Source organism: Sminthopsis crassicaudata, chromosome 2, assembly GCF_048593235.1.
Source record: "Sminthopsis crassicaudata isolate SCR6 chromosome 2, ASM4859323v1, whole genome shotgun sequence".
Lineage (NCBI taxonomy): Eukaryota > Metazoa > Chordata > Mammalia > Dasyuromorphia > Dasyuridae > Sminthopsis > Sminthopsis crassicaudata.
In genome coordinates, this window is record NC_133618.1 from 467,070,321 (window position 1) to 467,086,864 (window position 16,544).

Here is a 16,544-nt window from a genome sequence, read left to right on the forward strand (position 1 = left end):
ACCTTTGAATATATCTTTCTGACGGTTTATCAACAATCTTCAATTATGGTTGGTAGAAGGAACAGAAATGGGTCAGTGCTGTCAACATGGGGAAGGAATCTAAGATTGGAAATCCCAGCAGGACAGCTAAGCACAAAAAAACTTATCAGAAAAGAGCTTCCTTCAAAAAGCCAGAATCACTAGGGAGTAGAGTATTGATCCCTAGCTTTGGAAGCAGATCCCCTCTTCTTAGCATAGGGACTACCTGGGGCCTATAACACAAACACTCTGAAATCACTAGCTGAGTGATGGGAAGAGTCAGAAGCCAATGGAAGGTAGACTTTTACTTCCTTTGTTTCAGGGTAACCTCCCTCTACCTTTTTCCTTGGTCCTAGTAAAGCCATCTTCTAATTCTTCCACATGACAGAGATGATAAGACTTGGGTTCTCAAAGATTATATCCAATAGGGTACAAGTACTAGCTAATCTTATGAAGCTAGAAAGGTTTTGAGGACAGATTTGGCAATGGACTGTCATCCTGTAGGGCAGAGGGTTTCAATCTTTTTCTTCCCCCTCCCTTTTTTTTCTGTCAGGGGCATGAAACTGTAGATATCTTATGTATGGCTTACTTTTCTTTTTAAATATATAATAAATTCACCCTGATCATCCAATCATCCAAAATTCTTTCAAGCATTTTCTGTGACTCATAATTTTTAAAGAGATGCCTGAATTAACTTTTTTTACTTTCTTCACTCTCTCCCTTTTCCCATTGAGAAAAAAGGAGAGCAGGGAAAGGAATGTAACAAATACACAAATATACATTTTTGTCTAAAAATGTGTGTCATTTTGGATTTCTGTCAGGAGATTACATGTATTATCAGCTCTCTAGAATTGAGGTTAATCTTTACATGAATCAGTTTCTTAAGTCTTATGATTTATCTTCATAATGTTGTCATTGTATAATCATTCTACTTACTTCATAAAAATCTTCCCCCCCAAAAAAAAACCCCTAAAAGATTTCCCCAAAAATTGTCCCTTTCACCATTTAATAATAGTAAATAATAATGGCTAACATTTACATATAATTTACTATATCCCCCGGGACTGAGCTAACCACTCTATAATTATCTCAATTAATCCTCATAATTACCTGGGAAGATTGGTGCTATTATCATCCTTATTTTAGGAATGAGGAAACTGAGGTAGACTGGTTGAATGACCTGTCCAAAATCACACACAACTCACTAGCATCCTATTATATTCATTTACCAAAGCATCTGTAATACAGAGACAATAACATCTTTTTGATTCCTTAAACATGACACTTAAGCTCCTGATTCCAAGTTTTTTACTAGTTGTTCTCCATGCCAGGAATGATCTTCTATCATCATCTTTAATTCCCACTTTCCCTGTTTTTCCCAAGTTTAGCTAAGTCTCCTTGCTTCAGCAAGAAGCCTATTCCCAGCCTTCTCTCCAAGACTACCCTAATTTATCTTGTATATAATTTGCTGTACTAAATTGTTTCTTAGACTGTTTTTGGACTTTCTATGTATACTCAGAGCTTAGAACAGTGCCTGTAGAACATAATAAAATACTTAATTGCTAATTAACAAGTGTTACTAACTGTAGTTTCCCTATAGTTTTACAATTACAACTATAAAAAGTTATGCTATAATAATATGCTTTATTCTTTTGTAGATATTTATTGACTTGGTAGTAATATTTCTGGTAAAACACATGCTCAGTTCAGTGACTAGGGCACAAGTTCCAAATTTATTCTCACCAACCAAGTGTATTAGTTTATCTCTTTTCCCATAGTCCCTCCAGTATTTGTCATTTTTCTTTTTTGTCATCTCTGCCAATCTGCTGAATGTGAGATCGAATCTTAAAATGGTTTAATTTGCATTTCTCTAACAGCTAGTAAATTGGTGCTCTTTTTCATATGGTTATTAATGGTATGGATTTCTTCCTTTGAAAATTGCTCGTTTGTATCTGATCTCTTATTCTTAAAAATCAGTTCTTTAAACTAATATTGTTTGAAAACACTGAAGTTTGCTATTTTACTTTGCCTTCCTACCTTCCTTCCCTATTTAAGTCTCCTTATACAAAATTATTAATATAGAAATGTTTTACATGATTACACATATATAACTTATATTGGATTGTTTATCGTCTGGAAGGGGAAAGAGAGGGGGGGAAATAAAAAAATGTGGAACTCAAACTTTTTTTAAAATGTCAACAAATTGTTTTGACATGTAATTGGGGAAATTATAAAACACAAAACAAAACAATTCTTTATATATTTGGAAATGAGATCTTTATCAGAGAAGCCTGTTCCAAAGATTTTTCTCCCTGTTAATTGTTTCTCTTCTAATTTTAGTTGCGTTGTTTTTGTCCATGCAAAATCTTTTCAGTTTTATGTCATCAAAATTGTCCATTTTATCTTCTGTGATTTCTTTATCCTTTGTATGGTCCTGGCTTCCTCCTTTTCCATAGACACAGCAAGTGTTTTCTTCTTTGCTCCTCTAATTTGCTTATGATGCTACCTATCATATCTAAGTCACATGTGCATTTGGGGATTAATCAATACCTAATTTCTTCCAGATTGCTTTCCAGTTTCTACAGAAGTTTTTGCCCAATAGTGAGCTCTTCCTCCATAGCTAGAATCTTTGCCAATTCCCTGATGAGGAGGAAACTAAGATGCAGAGGTTAGCAGAGGGCACAGTAAGTAGTAAGAGTTGGAAGAAATGTTAGGGGGCATCTATTCCAACTCTGTGACAGGAAATGGCTTGCACAACTTTGAAAAGCATTAGCACAACAGACTAGAAATTACAAACCAAACTCTGATCACAACCCCCATATCAGCCTAAAGCAGAACCTTTCTTTGTAAAATACTGGGCTCTAATGCACCTCATTGTGGAACCAGGCCTTATACATTTTAAAGAGATTAGACAGGTTTCCTTAGAAACATATATAGGATCTATTCCATAATGCTATAAGAAATTCACTAATGCTTTTGGATTTAACTGAGGGGGAAAGGAAAAAAGGGAGTAAGCATTTATAGTTCCTATTATGTGCTAAGCATTTTACAAATATTATTAAATTTCAGAGGCCTGAGTTTCAAGTCACCATTCTGCCACTAACTATACGGATAATTCAGTTCTCATAAATAAGGAAATATCAGAAAAGAGTTGAATTAAATGATCACTCATGTTCTTTTCATTGTTAATGATCTATATTCAAATATTCTACAGATTCTAAAGGCTAACACTAATAATTAGGTAAGTTATCAGATTTTTCAAGATGAATGAGTACTTATTCGTTACTTTCTTATTCTTTAAAATTTTTTTTTTTTGGGTAAGCACATTTATGCTTTTACAATTCCAGGTCCTTTTTTGAAAATTTTATCTTTAAACTTTTTACTTAGATCCTTCTTAACCTCTCAAAGACGCAATAACTTTTTGAAATAATGTTCTATAATCAACTTTGAAAATAGCATAAATTGTTCTTCCCAAAATCTGTTTTATAAAAATTTATAAGTTGCCAAAAAAGTATATAATTTGAATATTTATTTTGAATAACATAGGCTTCCTTGACCTTCTCTGAGGTTAAAGACAGGGGTCAGCAGATGGTCACTAGTTTACCTGCTGTTCTGTGGGGGAAGGGGGCATCTACCCTCCAAGTCAACCAGATGGTTAGCAAAAGTGGCCAAAAGCATCTGAATCCTGACCATCAGGTCAATTCATTTCAAGCGGTAACTTACACCTGCTAACATCTGGAATGGAATGATCTCTAGTCATTCAGAAATTCAGGCACACCCAAATACAGTAAAAATAAAATATTAATGGAGAAAAAAAGAGTAAGACAAAATACAGATTTGGTCATTTGAAGAGAGTGTTAGATTATATAACATGTTACTGGCACTTTAAACAATACAACTATCACATTTTACAGAGAAATAGCTAGTGACAGGAATTGAGTAGTCAGGAATACCAGAGTTCAAAACTACCTCAGATACAACTAGTTATATGATACCAGTTAAGTCACTTAGGGTTACCATGAAGTTCAAATGAGAAAATAATTGTAGATTGGTTAGCTCAGTGCCTGGCACATAATAAATACTGTGTAAAGGTTAACTATTATTATTAAAGACAATTAAACCCAAAGAAGGGAAGTAATTTGCATAACATAACACAGTGACAGTCCTGAAACTCTAACCAAACTGCCTAACTAATTCTAAAGTTTTTCTACTCCATCAACCATTCACAAAAAGTACTCATCTAAAACAAATTCTGGAGATGGATAAATATCAAGACATGTGTCAGTGGCTAAAACATTCATCACTAACCAAATCCCTCCATTAATTCAATGTTGAAAATATATCTTGAGGCAGCATAGTGGATAGAGCACCAACCCTGAAGTCAGGAGGACCAGAGTTCAAATTTGACCTCAGACACTTAAGACTTCCTAGCTGTGTGACCCTGGGCAAATCACTTAACCCCAATTGTCTCAGGGGGAAAAAAAGAAAGAAAATGTATCTTAATTCAAGATATTTGCTACTTCTTGTCAAAAGGATATGAGGTAATTATTAATACTCCTTAATTACTAGGGTATCCTGTACAATCCCTTCTTATTTTTAAAAGAGCATCATTCTGAGAGCTGCTAAGGCCAAAAATAAAATTAATCCTTTGTGGCTAACTCTCTAGTGATCAGTCTCTCTGAATTTAGCAGGACTGGTCCTTAGATGGCTGCACAGTTCACTAAGCCTATATTCAAAGCTTTTCCAGTTAAGAATGCTTGTCTCAGCTTGCACATTAAACTAGCAAAAGTCTTTGTCAGCCCTACACCACAAAGAGGCATCTGAGAAGGGCTCTGGGGATGCTATCCTTATAAAGGCAACAAAGGCCTGAGGGCAATAATAAAGTATGACAGATTCAGTTCAACATTAATTGTATATAGAAAAGAAAATATATCTTCTTGTTCGAAATTGGGTTATCCCTAAAATCGGATCTTTTGCTATCAATTATCATCTCTATGAAGATAATCATCAGAATTTATCTAGCCCTCTTCCTGACTTCCAGATTCTCATTTTTAATAACCCACAGGTTGTTCCCCAGAGGCACCTCAAACAGAACACAAAGTGAGCTTGTAGTCTTTCCCCCAAACCCTCCCATCTCCCTAATTTCCCTATTAGCTTTGAGGATACCGACTTCATCCCCATTCAACCCAGGCTCACACCTAGGTGTCATCCTTGACTCCTCATTAATTATTGCTCTTCATATCCAATTCATTTCAAAGACGTTGATTCTACCTTCCCAACACCTCTCACATATATGCCCTTTTAAGTCTTCTAAAACCACCATACTAGTACAGGCCCTCATCACCTCACACCTGGACTATTACAAAAACTTGCTGGTTGGTCATCTCATCTTTCAGCAAGATCACATTATCTCTGAAACTCACACTTTCTCAGTGCTCTTTGCCCTTGAGGCCCCTTCATCTCCCATCAGAAAGCTCCCTTCAACTCCTCCATTTAAGGAAGGGCCCCAGATCAGCTATCTTATCCTCTATCTGGCTGTAAGACTTAAGCAGCTGGTTATCATTCCCTACCCCCACCCACAACCAGGTATATACTCTCCTTTTTCTTCCTCCCCCCAACCCTACTTTTTAGCTTCTTTTAATATGTTTTTATCTATTACATTGCTACTTCTCTCTCTTTTTTTTTTTTCTTCCTGAGGCTGGGGTTAAGTGACTTGCCTAGGGGTTACACAGCTAGGAAGCGTTTAAGTGTCTGGTCCTCCTGAATTCAGGGCTGGTGCTCTATCCACTTTGCCACCTAGCTGCCCCTACATTGCTACTTCTCAAAGAACAGGGACTCATTTACCTTTCTTTGTATTTCTAGTGCTTAGGTTAGCATAGTGTGTGGTACACAATAGGTGCCTAATAAATATTTATTAATTGACTGCCCTCTGAGCAGTCAGAACAAATTAATTCTTTTTTTTCTTTTATAACTACCTTCCAAACACCTGAAGATAACAATCATAATCTTTCCCTCAATTAGAGTTCTTTTTCTCTAGGCTAAACATCGCCACTTCCATCAACTGATTCTCAATAGGTTATGCCTCCCAGATCCTCATATTTTTGACCCCTTTTCAATGAATGGAAAGTGAAATAATACTTTAATGTTTACAAAGCACTTTTCTTACATTAAAACTGGAAAGAAGGTAACATAAGTATTGTTTCCCCCATTTCACAGTGGAAAAAACGAAGACAAGGCTTTCCAGTGATCAAACAACTAGTTAAGTTCCAGAGGCTGAATTTCAGCCTAGGTGTTCTGGGTCCATGTTCATCATTTAATTACAACACATTTTCATCTCAAGAACCTGGTGAGCTAATATACAGTGAACAACGCAGCAAAACTCCTAAAACTAGAGTTTTGGCTTTGGGGGGGTAAGAGGGTCAGCGTCATAAGAAGAAGTAGCAGATTTGGAAGGGATCCCAGAGGGCAGGCCCAGTCCAACTCCTCCCCAAGTATGCATTTCATCTACAACATACCCTTCAGTGTGTGACCCAAACTTACCTAATGGCTCTAGTTATCTGATAACTGAACATTTTAATTCTTCCTAAGATTACTTGAGAATAAATCTGTAACCAAAAAATTATTTCCCTCCGAAAGATGAAAAGGACAAAAAAAAGTTGGATTGACCCTGAAGAACAGCTGTTGCTAGTCCAACTATTTAGCCTTTGACCTTTCTTCTGGCTAGTACGTGAACAGTATCAATTGTTGTCTTGTATTATGTGCTGTTTACAATCCCTGTGTGCCATGAAAGGAATTAATAATTTAGCTTCCAGAGCTGATGGCCTTTATTGGAGAGCTTCCCGTTGGTTGAACAGAAGCCCAAGCAAGAAGTTGTCCTGAAGCCCCAGGGTTGCTTTTAGTGTCCCCCAGTTTACAGCCTAATTGGGCAACATAACATAAATCAATTATTTCTCCTGTTTTAAGCAACAATGCATTCTATTCTTAATGACTATACTTCCGACTTCCTTGAATCAAGCCCATCCTTGTTCTTCCCAAGTTTTACAACTGTATAGTAAACATGGTAGTTCAGAAATGCTTGAAGAAAAGCACTGTGGAATTCAGAGTTGTTTGGTAAAAGGAGCACATAGAGGTTATGCTGTTTTGAACTTCCCTTGACCTTTGACTGCCCTTGTCCCCAGCTTATGCTAATTAGAAAGGCAAATAGGAAAGCTCCTAGTAGAAATGAACTTAGCCTGAACCTGTGACATAGCATTGGACTTTGAAGACCTGAGCTGGGCAAGTATTACAGGAGTCCCCAGTATAGGAAAAGTGACAGCCTCTCTCTTTACCAGAAGTTTAGGGTATTGTCCCATCTCCTAGACATCCCCATTTGCTCAAGCATAAGGATCATGATACTAACTAAATTCAGCAAATCACATCTCAAGGTCCCCTCTTCCACCACTGACCTGTTTTCCATCAAATGTTTTGAAATAATAGTGTGTTAACACTATTAACATAGATACTCTAACTTCAGAGATCTTTGATGCCAATTTAAGTGCTTTCCCTCTCCCCCAATATCACAATCCCTTCCATGTTTCAGTAATCTTCATCTTCTACTGTTGCATACCCAAAATTCCTCACTTGACAGCCAACTTCTCAAGTTAGACCTCCAATGATAGCTAGTATTTATATAAGATTTGCAAAGAATTTTACATAGGTTATCTCTTTTGACCCATACAACTCTATGAAGGAAGTGCTATTGTTTGTCCCCATTTTACAGATGAGAAAATCAAGGCTGAGAGATTAAATGTCCAGCATCACATAATTAGAGTCTGAACAGCCTGAAAGAGATTGTGCTACATTTGGTTTGGCCTTCAATAATCCCATCTTTCTCATCTTCTATAATTCTCTTTCCTGTCTTTCTTCTTCTTCAAAAAGAATATGCTGTAGGGGCAGCTAGGTGGCACAACGGATAGAGCAACAGTCCTGAAGTCAGGAGATCCTGAGTTCAAATATGCCCTCGGACACTTAACACTTCCTAGCTGTGTGATCCTGGGCAAGTAACAACCCCAATTGCCTCAGCAGCAAGAGAAAAAAAAAAAAAAGTATATGGTGTAGACATTTTAATTTGAGGGATAAATTTGTGAATTAATTTGAGTAATAAAAATCTATGTCTTGGGCTGTTATTTATTAACCCCCTCAAGCTCGGTACTTCTTATCTGAAAGCAAGCTAATAACCACACATTTTATATTAGACTTATTCTCAAAGAAATTTTGAATATTCAGAATAATAGCCTCAGGCACATAGTTCCTTCAGAAAAGAAGGTACAGTTATAAAATGATTCAGTGATCTAAAAAGGTATATGTTATTATAACATGTAATTATTACTGAATCACAGTGAAGAACCCCTTTAATGGATGACCATTTGCTGATGCATTTTCACATAATGAGGGGACAGGAAGAAGATGACTAACATATTTTAAAAAGTGATAGCAAACATTTATTTGAAGTCAGGGCCCAGCAGAAAAGACTTGACCACCAGGGGCAATATGGCAGAGACCACATACATAGCAAGTCTGGGTGGATTAAAATCATAAAATCACAAGACTGATTAGATCTCTATCTTAAAGCATGTTTTTATTAGGACATTAGCTAGACAAGTTTAAGATCTGTGAGTTCCTATGGTCAGTTAAGGAATAGGATACTATCTTGGCTTCAGGCTGTCATGTTTCTGATAACCACCCTGAAGTCAAAAGAATATGAATTCAAATCCTATCTCAGACACTTACTTATTATGTGATTCAATTAATCTATTTGCCTAGTTTCTTAAAATGGTGATAATAATAGAATTTTCTCCATAGAGTTGTTGTGATCAAATAAGATAATAATTTTAGAGTGCTTAGAACACTGCTTGGCATATAGTAAGTGCTCTGTAAATATTATTATTACTATTAGTATTATTAGACAAACTCCTAAGTTGTCTCTTTTTTGTTTTATAAACGTTCTGGTACTTTTTATCATAACAATGCTTCATTTCTTTTAGTAGCTATGATTTCACTGATAAGAGTACTCCCCAACAGATAAAAATAAAAACAATTCTGTACTTTATCTTTATTAGTTACCAAAGCTACTCAAAATCTGATGTACACCCTTTCAGTGCTGGAGTCCCTTAGACCTTAATTTCAATGGGACTCAATGATTTCCCTGACACTGAGATTGTCCTAAGAGCGTTCCCAACTTGGTAGGACATGTCAGTTACCTGGAATCCTGAGACTGAACATCCCTTTCCTAGTATGAAGAAACATTAAATAATATTTTGATGGAAGTAAAAACTGAGAAATCTTTGCTAACAATCTTCAACTCTTTTAAAGCCAAGGAAGAACTGGGAGATGACTATTCAGAGAGATATTTTCATGAATGTTATGGAATATTATTGTTCTGTAAGAAATGATCAGCAGGATTATTTCAGAGAGTCTTGGAGAGACTTACATGAACTGAAGCTGAGTGAAATGAGCAGAACCAGGAGATCACTGTACACACAAGACTATACGACCATCAATTCTGATGGATGTGGCTCTTTTCAACAATGAAATGATTCAAACCAGTTCCAACTATTCAATGATGAAGAGAGCCATCTACACCCAGAGAGAGAAAGAACCCTGGGAACTGAGTTTGGACCACAAGGTAGCATTCTCACTCTCTCTGTTGTCAGCTTGTATTTTGTTTTCTTTTTCAGGTTCCCCCCCCCACTTCTTGATCCAATTTTTCTTGTGCAGCAAGATAACTATATAACTAGGTATACATATATTGGATTTAATATATTTAACATGTATTGGACTACTTGCCATCTAGGGAAGGAGGTTGTGGGAAAAAGAGAAAAATTTGGAACAGAAAGTTTTGCAAGGGTCAATGTTGAAAAATTACCCATGTAAATAAAAAAACTTTAATAAGATAAAAATAAAGAAATGATTGAATGAATAAATAAATGTGAATCCTGGGTGCGATATGGTATCTTGTTGGAAAAACAGGCCAGCTATGTAAAAAGAATGGAAAGGCCTCCTAGTATCACCTGAAGACTCAAGAGTTTCCCCTAAGATTATGATGAAAAGATACCATGTTATACTAAAACAAATAAACAAAAACTGCGGTATCTGAAATCTGGAAAACCTGGGTTCAAATCCCAGCCCTGTTAATTCTTTCCTCTAGCCATAGATAAGTTTCTTCTTCATGGATCTCACTGTCTTCCTCTGCAAAAGAAGGGAGTTAAGCTATATGAATGCTAAGGTACCTTCCAGATCTAAATCCAATGTTTCTACCAAAAGTTAAATGAATTAAAAGCAGAATGACAACAACTATTTTTAAAAGTATATTAATGATTCCTTCAAAGAATATTGTTAACACTGCATTTTCTATCCCCATGAAAGACTGAACAACAGAAAAGTGACAAGCTATATATATATATATATATATATATATATATATATATATATATATATATATATATATATATATATATATATATATATATATATATATATATATATATATATATATCATGGTAAATTCAGATCAGATACTGTGGGAGGGCACAAAGTCATCGTCTTCTGGAGGTTTTCATTTTTTTGGGGGGGGGGTAAACATGAATTTTCATCTATCTGGAATAAATAATGTGTGGTATTACCAACAAGAATATATGACCTGTCAAGGTTCCTTCTATTATTCAAAAATTCCTCTGAATCATGACAGTCCTCAAGTACAGATTTATTCTAGTTTTTTATCCTCCTAAGTCAAGGCTGTTTATGAGAGAAGAAAGAACAGAAAAAATAGCAAGTGCCACTCATGACTATAGTATGGCATTTTCTATCCACCAGTTATTAAAACTTGATTTTCAACTTTTAAAAGTTAATTTCCATGTTATCCAGTAAGTTCTGCAGGTTACATTTTGCATCTCAATCAAGAAATACTGGATATCTATTAAATGTTCTGCTAACTGTTCTGATATTTAGGGAATATTATTCATAGGATTATACATATAGAACGTGAAGAACCTCTGAGAGCATCTATTCTAAATTTATAATTTTAACTCATTGTGAGATTTTGGACACTTAACCTTTTTCAACCTCACTATCATTGTCCATAAAAAGAGGGAAATAATTCCTACCTATATTATCTAGTACTTACTTCAAAGAGTTGCTGAAAAGATCTAGCAAACTAAAGCAAATAAAATGTGTTGAAAACTTTAAAGTGTTAGGAAAAAAGCCCATTATTATTCCTCCTTCACTTTCCTTTAAATGTAGAGTTTGTCAATTTGGGACAAATTCTAAAAGCAAAGAAGGTAGGGACAGCAAAAATAGATGCTTAAGCAATTCCAGGTCAAAGTAAAGTAGATCATATTCCCAGTGTGATGAAAATAGCATTGGTCCTATAAGAATGGGAGCAAAGTTCAACACAGAGTTGCTCCTAATTGATCCCTCAATAAATCATTCCCTCTCTTTGGACCTCCGTTTTCTCATCTCTAAGATGAAGTCCCCATTCAATACTAACATTCCATGCATTAGAAAACAGAATCAAAGGAATCAGATAACAGGCTACCAAAATAAGATAGGTACCAAAAAAATAGGGGCAAAACAAAAGTGACCTATGTTAAAGCAGAAGTTGAATTCACTTGGTGGCAAAGTTTGCCAAATGAATAGATTGATAAGAAAGGGAAAAGCATTCAACAAGAAACATAAAAAAACTGTTTGGGAGGGCAGGTTGCTTTCTTCACTGATTCCCACTAAAGGCAAAGATTTCAGAAAAGAGCAGAAATCCAAGAAGGGAACCAGTAATGAAACCCAGTATCAAATTCATATATAAAGCCATAAAAAAGTAAGGTAAACAACAGATCCTAGGGCAAGAAATCAAATATCCCATAGACAATAATGAAATTTTATGATATAGAATATAGAATAGGGGATGTAAAATAGTTTTTTGGAAGGATAATTCAAAGATAGGGGAGGGAAAAAAGGGAAGAGAGGTAAGAGTCAATCTCTATTTGAGAAGATATACCAAAGAAATCCAGGAGCCTAAGATGGGACTCATGGTACAGAGCATTTGAATGAAGATGAAAGACAGAAACAGAAGTAATATTGTTATCACAAGACACTACAAACTACCTAAACAGAAGAAAAAAACAAATGAGGAATTCAGGAAACAGATCACAGGCCTGGCACACAGGCATGATACAGTAATAATGAAGGACTTTAATTATGTGGACATCCGCTGGAGCTTTCTCAGTTAATAATTTCCTGGCTCACTTAAATGATAATTCCATCTTTCAAAAGATAATCACAAATGAGAGAAACTTCTCTTCTGGATCTAATTTTCACTATCAAAACAACTGGCTGGTAAGAGGGGTAATAATGAAATTCGAATAGATTCTGCCAAACTCAAAGACAGTGAGCTTTACTTCAATTTCTATATCTACCTAGCACAAAACAATAGATGATCAGAAAATGTTGACTTCACTGAAACGAATTATTAGCCAAATCTTTAAATGTATATTCTTTATTATTCAAGGGATGATTGTTTAACACCTAAAAAAATAGTAGTGTTTGATCATGTGGCATCCCTTTTTGATCAGATTATTGAATTGGCAGTAGAAGCAAATGCTGGAATTTACCTAGATTCAAAGGATCTGGCAAAGTCTCTCATGGTATTTTCATGTAAAAGACAGATGAGTCTTATGGGAATAAAGTCCAGAACTGTGATTAGACCTAGAGAGAAGTCAGGTTTGATGTCAACTTGAGAAAAGGTCTCTGGTAAAATGCCCAGAGAATTACACTTGACCCTGTGGTAGTGGTGATAATGGTTGTTTTAAAACTGATCAGTATCTTTGACAAAGAAATATGTAATATTCACTATATTTGCCAGTGACCTAAAACTAGTATGAGAGCTAACAATATGAGTAACAGTCAAGATCAAAAATATCTTGAAGGCTAGAGCTTTGAGTCAATTATAACAGGATGAAACATAATAGGCATAAAGGGAAAGTATTACATTTGTCTTTAAAATTATCAATTGTACAAGGTAGAGGAGGCATATCTTAAGGGTTTTATTGTTTTGCAAGCTCAGTGTGAGTAGCATAATATGACACTTCCAAAAGCTAATTCAGTCTCAGGTTATATTAACAAAGGTAATATGGCCATGACCCCCCAGGGCAGTTAGTTCCAATCTTATCAAGCCATATCCTGTGTTGAACATATTTCATCTTTCATTTTTTAAGCTAGATGAAAGAAACTAGCTTGGGCTAGAGATGGACTCCAGGGGTTCCCTTCCAACTGAATTCAGATTTGGAGTCAAGCTACCTCTTCTAAAGACAAACAGGGATATTGAAATCACTACTCCCTAAATCAGCACAGTCCATTGATAGCCTGCTGTTAGAAAATTCTTCCTCTCACTAAAATAAAATCTACTTGCCTTAACTTCTATTTATTGATACAAGTTATCTCCCCCTGGGAAAGCACAGGATAACATAAATATACAATATGCTTAAGGGGAAAAAAATCTTAACATAGATTTGCAAAACATAGACAATTAGCCATTTTGGTTCAATGGTAGTTTTAAAAGTGTTCTGAAAACCAAGATACATATTTTGGCTTGAAATAAGGAAAAATCTCTCTAAAATCACAATTTCCAAAAATAGAATGATCTACCTCAGGCAGTAGTGAATTGCCCAATAATGGATATTTTCAAGTTAAAACTGGTCTTAGAGTAGGTTAAATTAGTTCATTTCTGATATGCCTTTCCATTTTATTGAGACTATATTCTGAATTGTAAAAAGAGTTTATGATTCTCCTTGACATTTCTAATTTAATTCACACATTAGCATGCACACGTACACGTACGAACACGCATGCACATCAGGCAATTTCTCCCAAGATCTATTTGCTGAAATTTTGATGAACAAAATTGGCAGACAACTCTTGAAAATTTTGAAATAATTTATTTTAAATGACCTTTAGGAGCCAAAAGAGACAAGGCATTAAAAAGTCATGTTTCAGAACTCATGATATTAATTATTTAATAATGAATCAAAAAAAAAAAAAAATTGAACTTCATAAGATATTGCATACAATGCTTCATTATATTATCAAACTCAAAACCATTGATTTATACATATGTATTGCTAAGAGAAATGAAAGAGGAAAGGGGTAGAAAAGAAGAATAAGAAGTATAACATTTTATGCAAGGTCAAGATAAGTAAAATTCACTTCAAACTGTGACCACTATACAGGAATATTATAAAGGAATTTATTGCCTCATGTACAGATTATATTATCATAGCTTCTATGATGAAGCCATTCTGACCCTGGGATTCTAAGATACTATGTTTCAAATGTTATGAAGGGATTCTTCCTCCTTTCACAATTTAATTTTGCTTCAAATTGAAAACATATGCCTTGACTATACATGTTTCATCTATATTGCATTGCTTGCATACTTAAAGGAAGAAGGGGCAAGAATTGAGATGGGAAAAAGGGAGAGAATCTGGAACTCAAAGTTTTAAAAACGAATATTAAAAATTGTTTTTACATATAACAGGAAAAATAAGATACTAAATTTAAAAAAAATTTTAAAAACAAATACATATTTTAGCAAGTTTCCTAAACCAGCTTGGGGGATTGGGAGGGAGAGGGAGAAAAGCCTGGCACACAAAGGCAGATTTACATATAAATACAAAAAAACATATTTCCTCTAATCAATCTCTCTGTCTGTCTGTCTATCTCTGTCTATCTCTGTCTGTCTGTCTCTCTCTCTCTCTCTCTCTCTCTCTCTCTCTCTCTCACACACACACACACACACACACACACACACACACACACACACACACACACACACACACAACAATGATAAGTGGACTTACTGTTGGCTGGGTCATGTTCAACCGAGTCATCCTGACAGAACCCTAGGAAAAAGAAAAAAAAAAAAAAAAGAAAAACACCATTTATGATTTGTGAGTTATTTCTAACCTAGCAAACAAAATATTTAGTCATCAACAAATATAATTAATATCAGCATCAGTAGTCCATTCAAAGCAGCTCAAGTTTTACCAATATCAATCTATCCTAAAAGATAGATAGAAAGGACACTAGGCTTGGAAAAAGAATGACATTTAGAATTCTGCTTTCCAAACTGCAGTAGTTATGTGATTTGGAGAGAATTATATCACTTCCATGAAGCTCAGCACTTCTATCTGTAAAATATGGGCAATCTTAACTCAGTTTTGAGGATAATGTATTTGCCTTTTTACTGGCATTCCCCACACCTGGAATTTTTTCCCTCCTCATCTCTGCTGCCAAGCTGCCCTGGTCTCTCAAGTCTCAGCTGAAATTCTACCTTCCCCAAAAAGCTTTTTCCCTGAAACCCCTTAATGTAAAGGGTCCTTTTCTTTAAAATACCACAAGTTTGTCCTACATATATATTACTTATATGTAATTTTGTCTGCTCCATTAGCATGAGTTTCTTGAAGGTAGGGTCTATTTCTGCCTTTCTTTATATCTCAATACTAAGCACAGTGCCCAGCACATAGTAGGCATTTAAATCCTTGTTGACTTGATAAGCATGAACTATTATTACTATATAAGCATGAACTATAATTACTATATATTACTATGTATATTATATTACTCATTTTTAGTCTTAAATGATCAACAGAACAATAAATCAAGCTCCATATGTAGTATTGTGAGTCCTCCCATTTAAGATTTAACTGTTGGCTCTCCTGAGTCAGTGTAAAGTGGTTCCAATATATTCTTGATCTTAGTCCTGAAGACCAGCAACTTCAACTGCTTTGTTTTTCAGATGATGAACCTGACTAATAGAGAGGCAAAGGGCATTTAGTCAGGATCACACAGTAAAGAGACAGAATCAAAACTAGGACTTCTGACCCCTCACCCAGTGAGTGGAAAATGTAATATAGACTGTTTTAGTTCTTTTCTTTCTTTTAAAAAAAATCTTATTGAAGCTTTTTATTTTCAAAACATATGCAAGGATAATTTTTCACCACTGATGCTTGTAAAACCTTGTGTTCCAATTCCCCCCTTCCTCCTGCCCCCTCCAAATAATCCAATATGTTAAAAGTGACATACATACATATATATATATACACACACACACACACATAAATACAATATAGGCATGCATATTTATACAATTATCTTGCACAAGAAAAATCAGATCAAAAAGGAAAAAAAAAAGATAAAGAAAATAAAATTCAAGCAAACAACAAAATAAGTGAAAACGTGATCCACACTCAGTTTCCATCCAATGAAGAGGAAATTAGAGCAATAATTAGGAGTTATTTTACCCAATTATATGTCAATAAATTTGATAATCTAAGTGAAATGGAGGAATACCTACAAAAATGTAGATTGCTCAGGTTAACAGAAGACGAAATAAATTATTTAAATAGTCCCATTTTAGAGAAAGAAATAGACCAAGTAATATTTCCTACATTAAGTATAGCATTCAGAATGTTAATAGAAGTGTTGAAGAACATGTGTCA

At 35.0% G+C, this 16,544-nt stretch overlaps 1 protein-coding gene across 1 annotated transcript in view; it reads right to left on the reverse strand.

Annotated features, from left to right (window-relative positions):
- NR6A1 (nuclear receptor subfamily 6 group A member 1) overlaps positions 1 to 16,544 on the reverse strand; it is a 250,333-nt gene that overhangs the window by 186,773 nt on the left and 47,016 nt on the right. Inside the window, exon 2 of the mRNA XM_074293063.1 lies at positions 14,904 to 14,945. Coding sequence (XP_074149164.1) covers positions 14,904 to 14,945 — 42 coding nt within the window. The remainder of the gene's footprint in view (positions 1 to 14,903; positions 14,946 to 16,544) is intronic.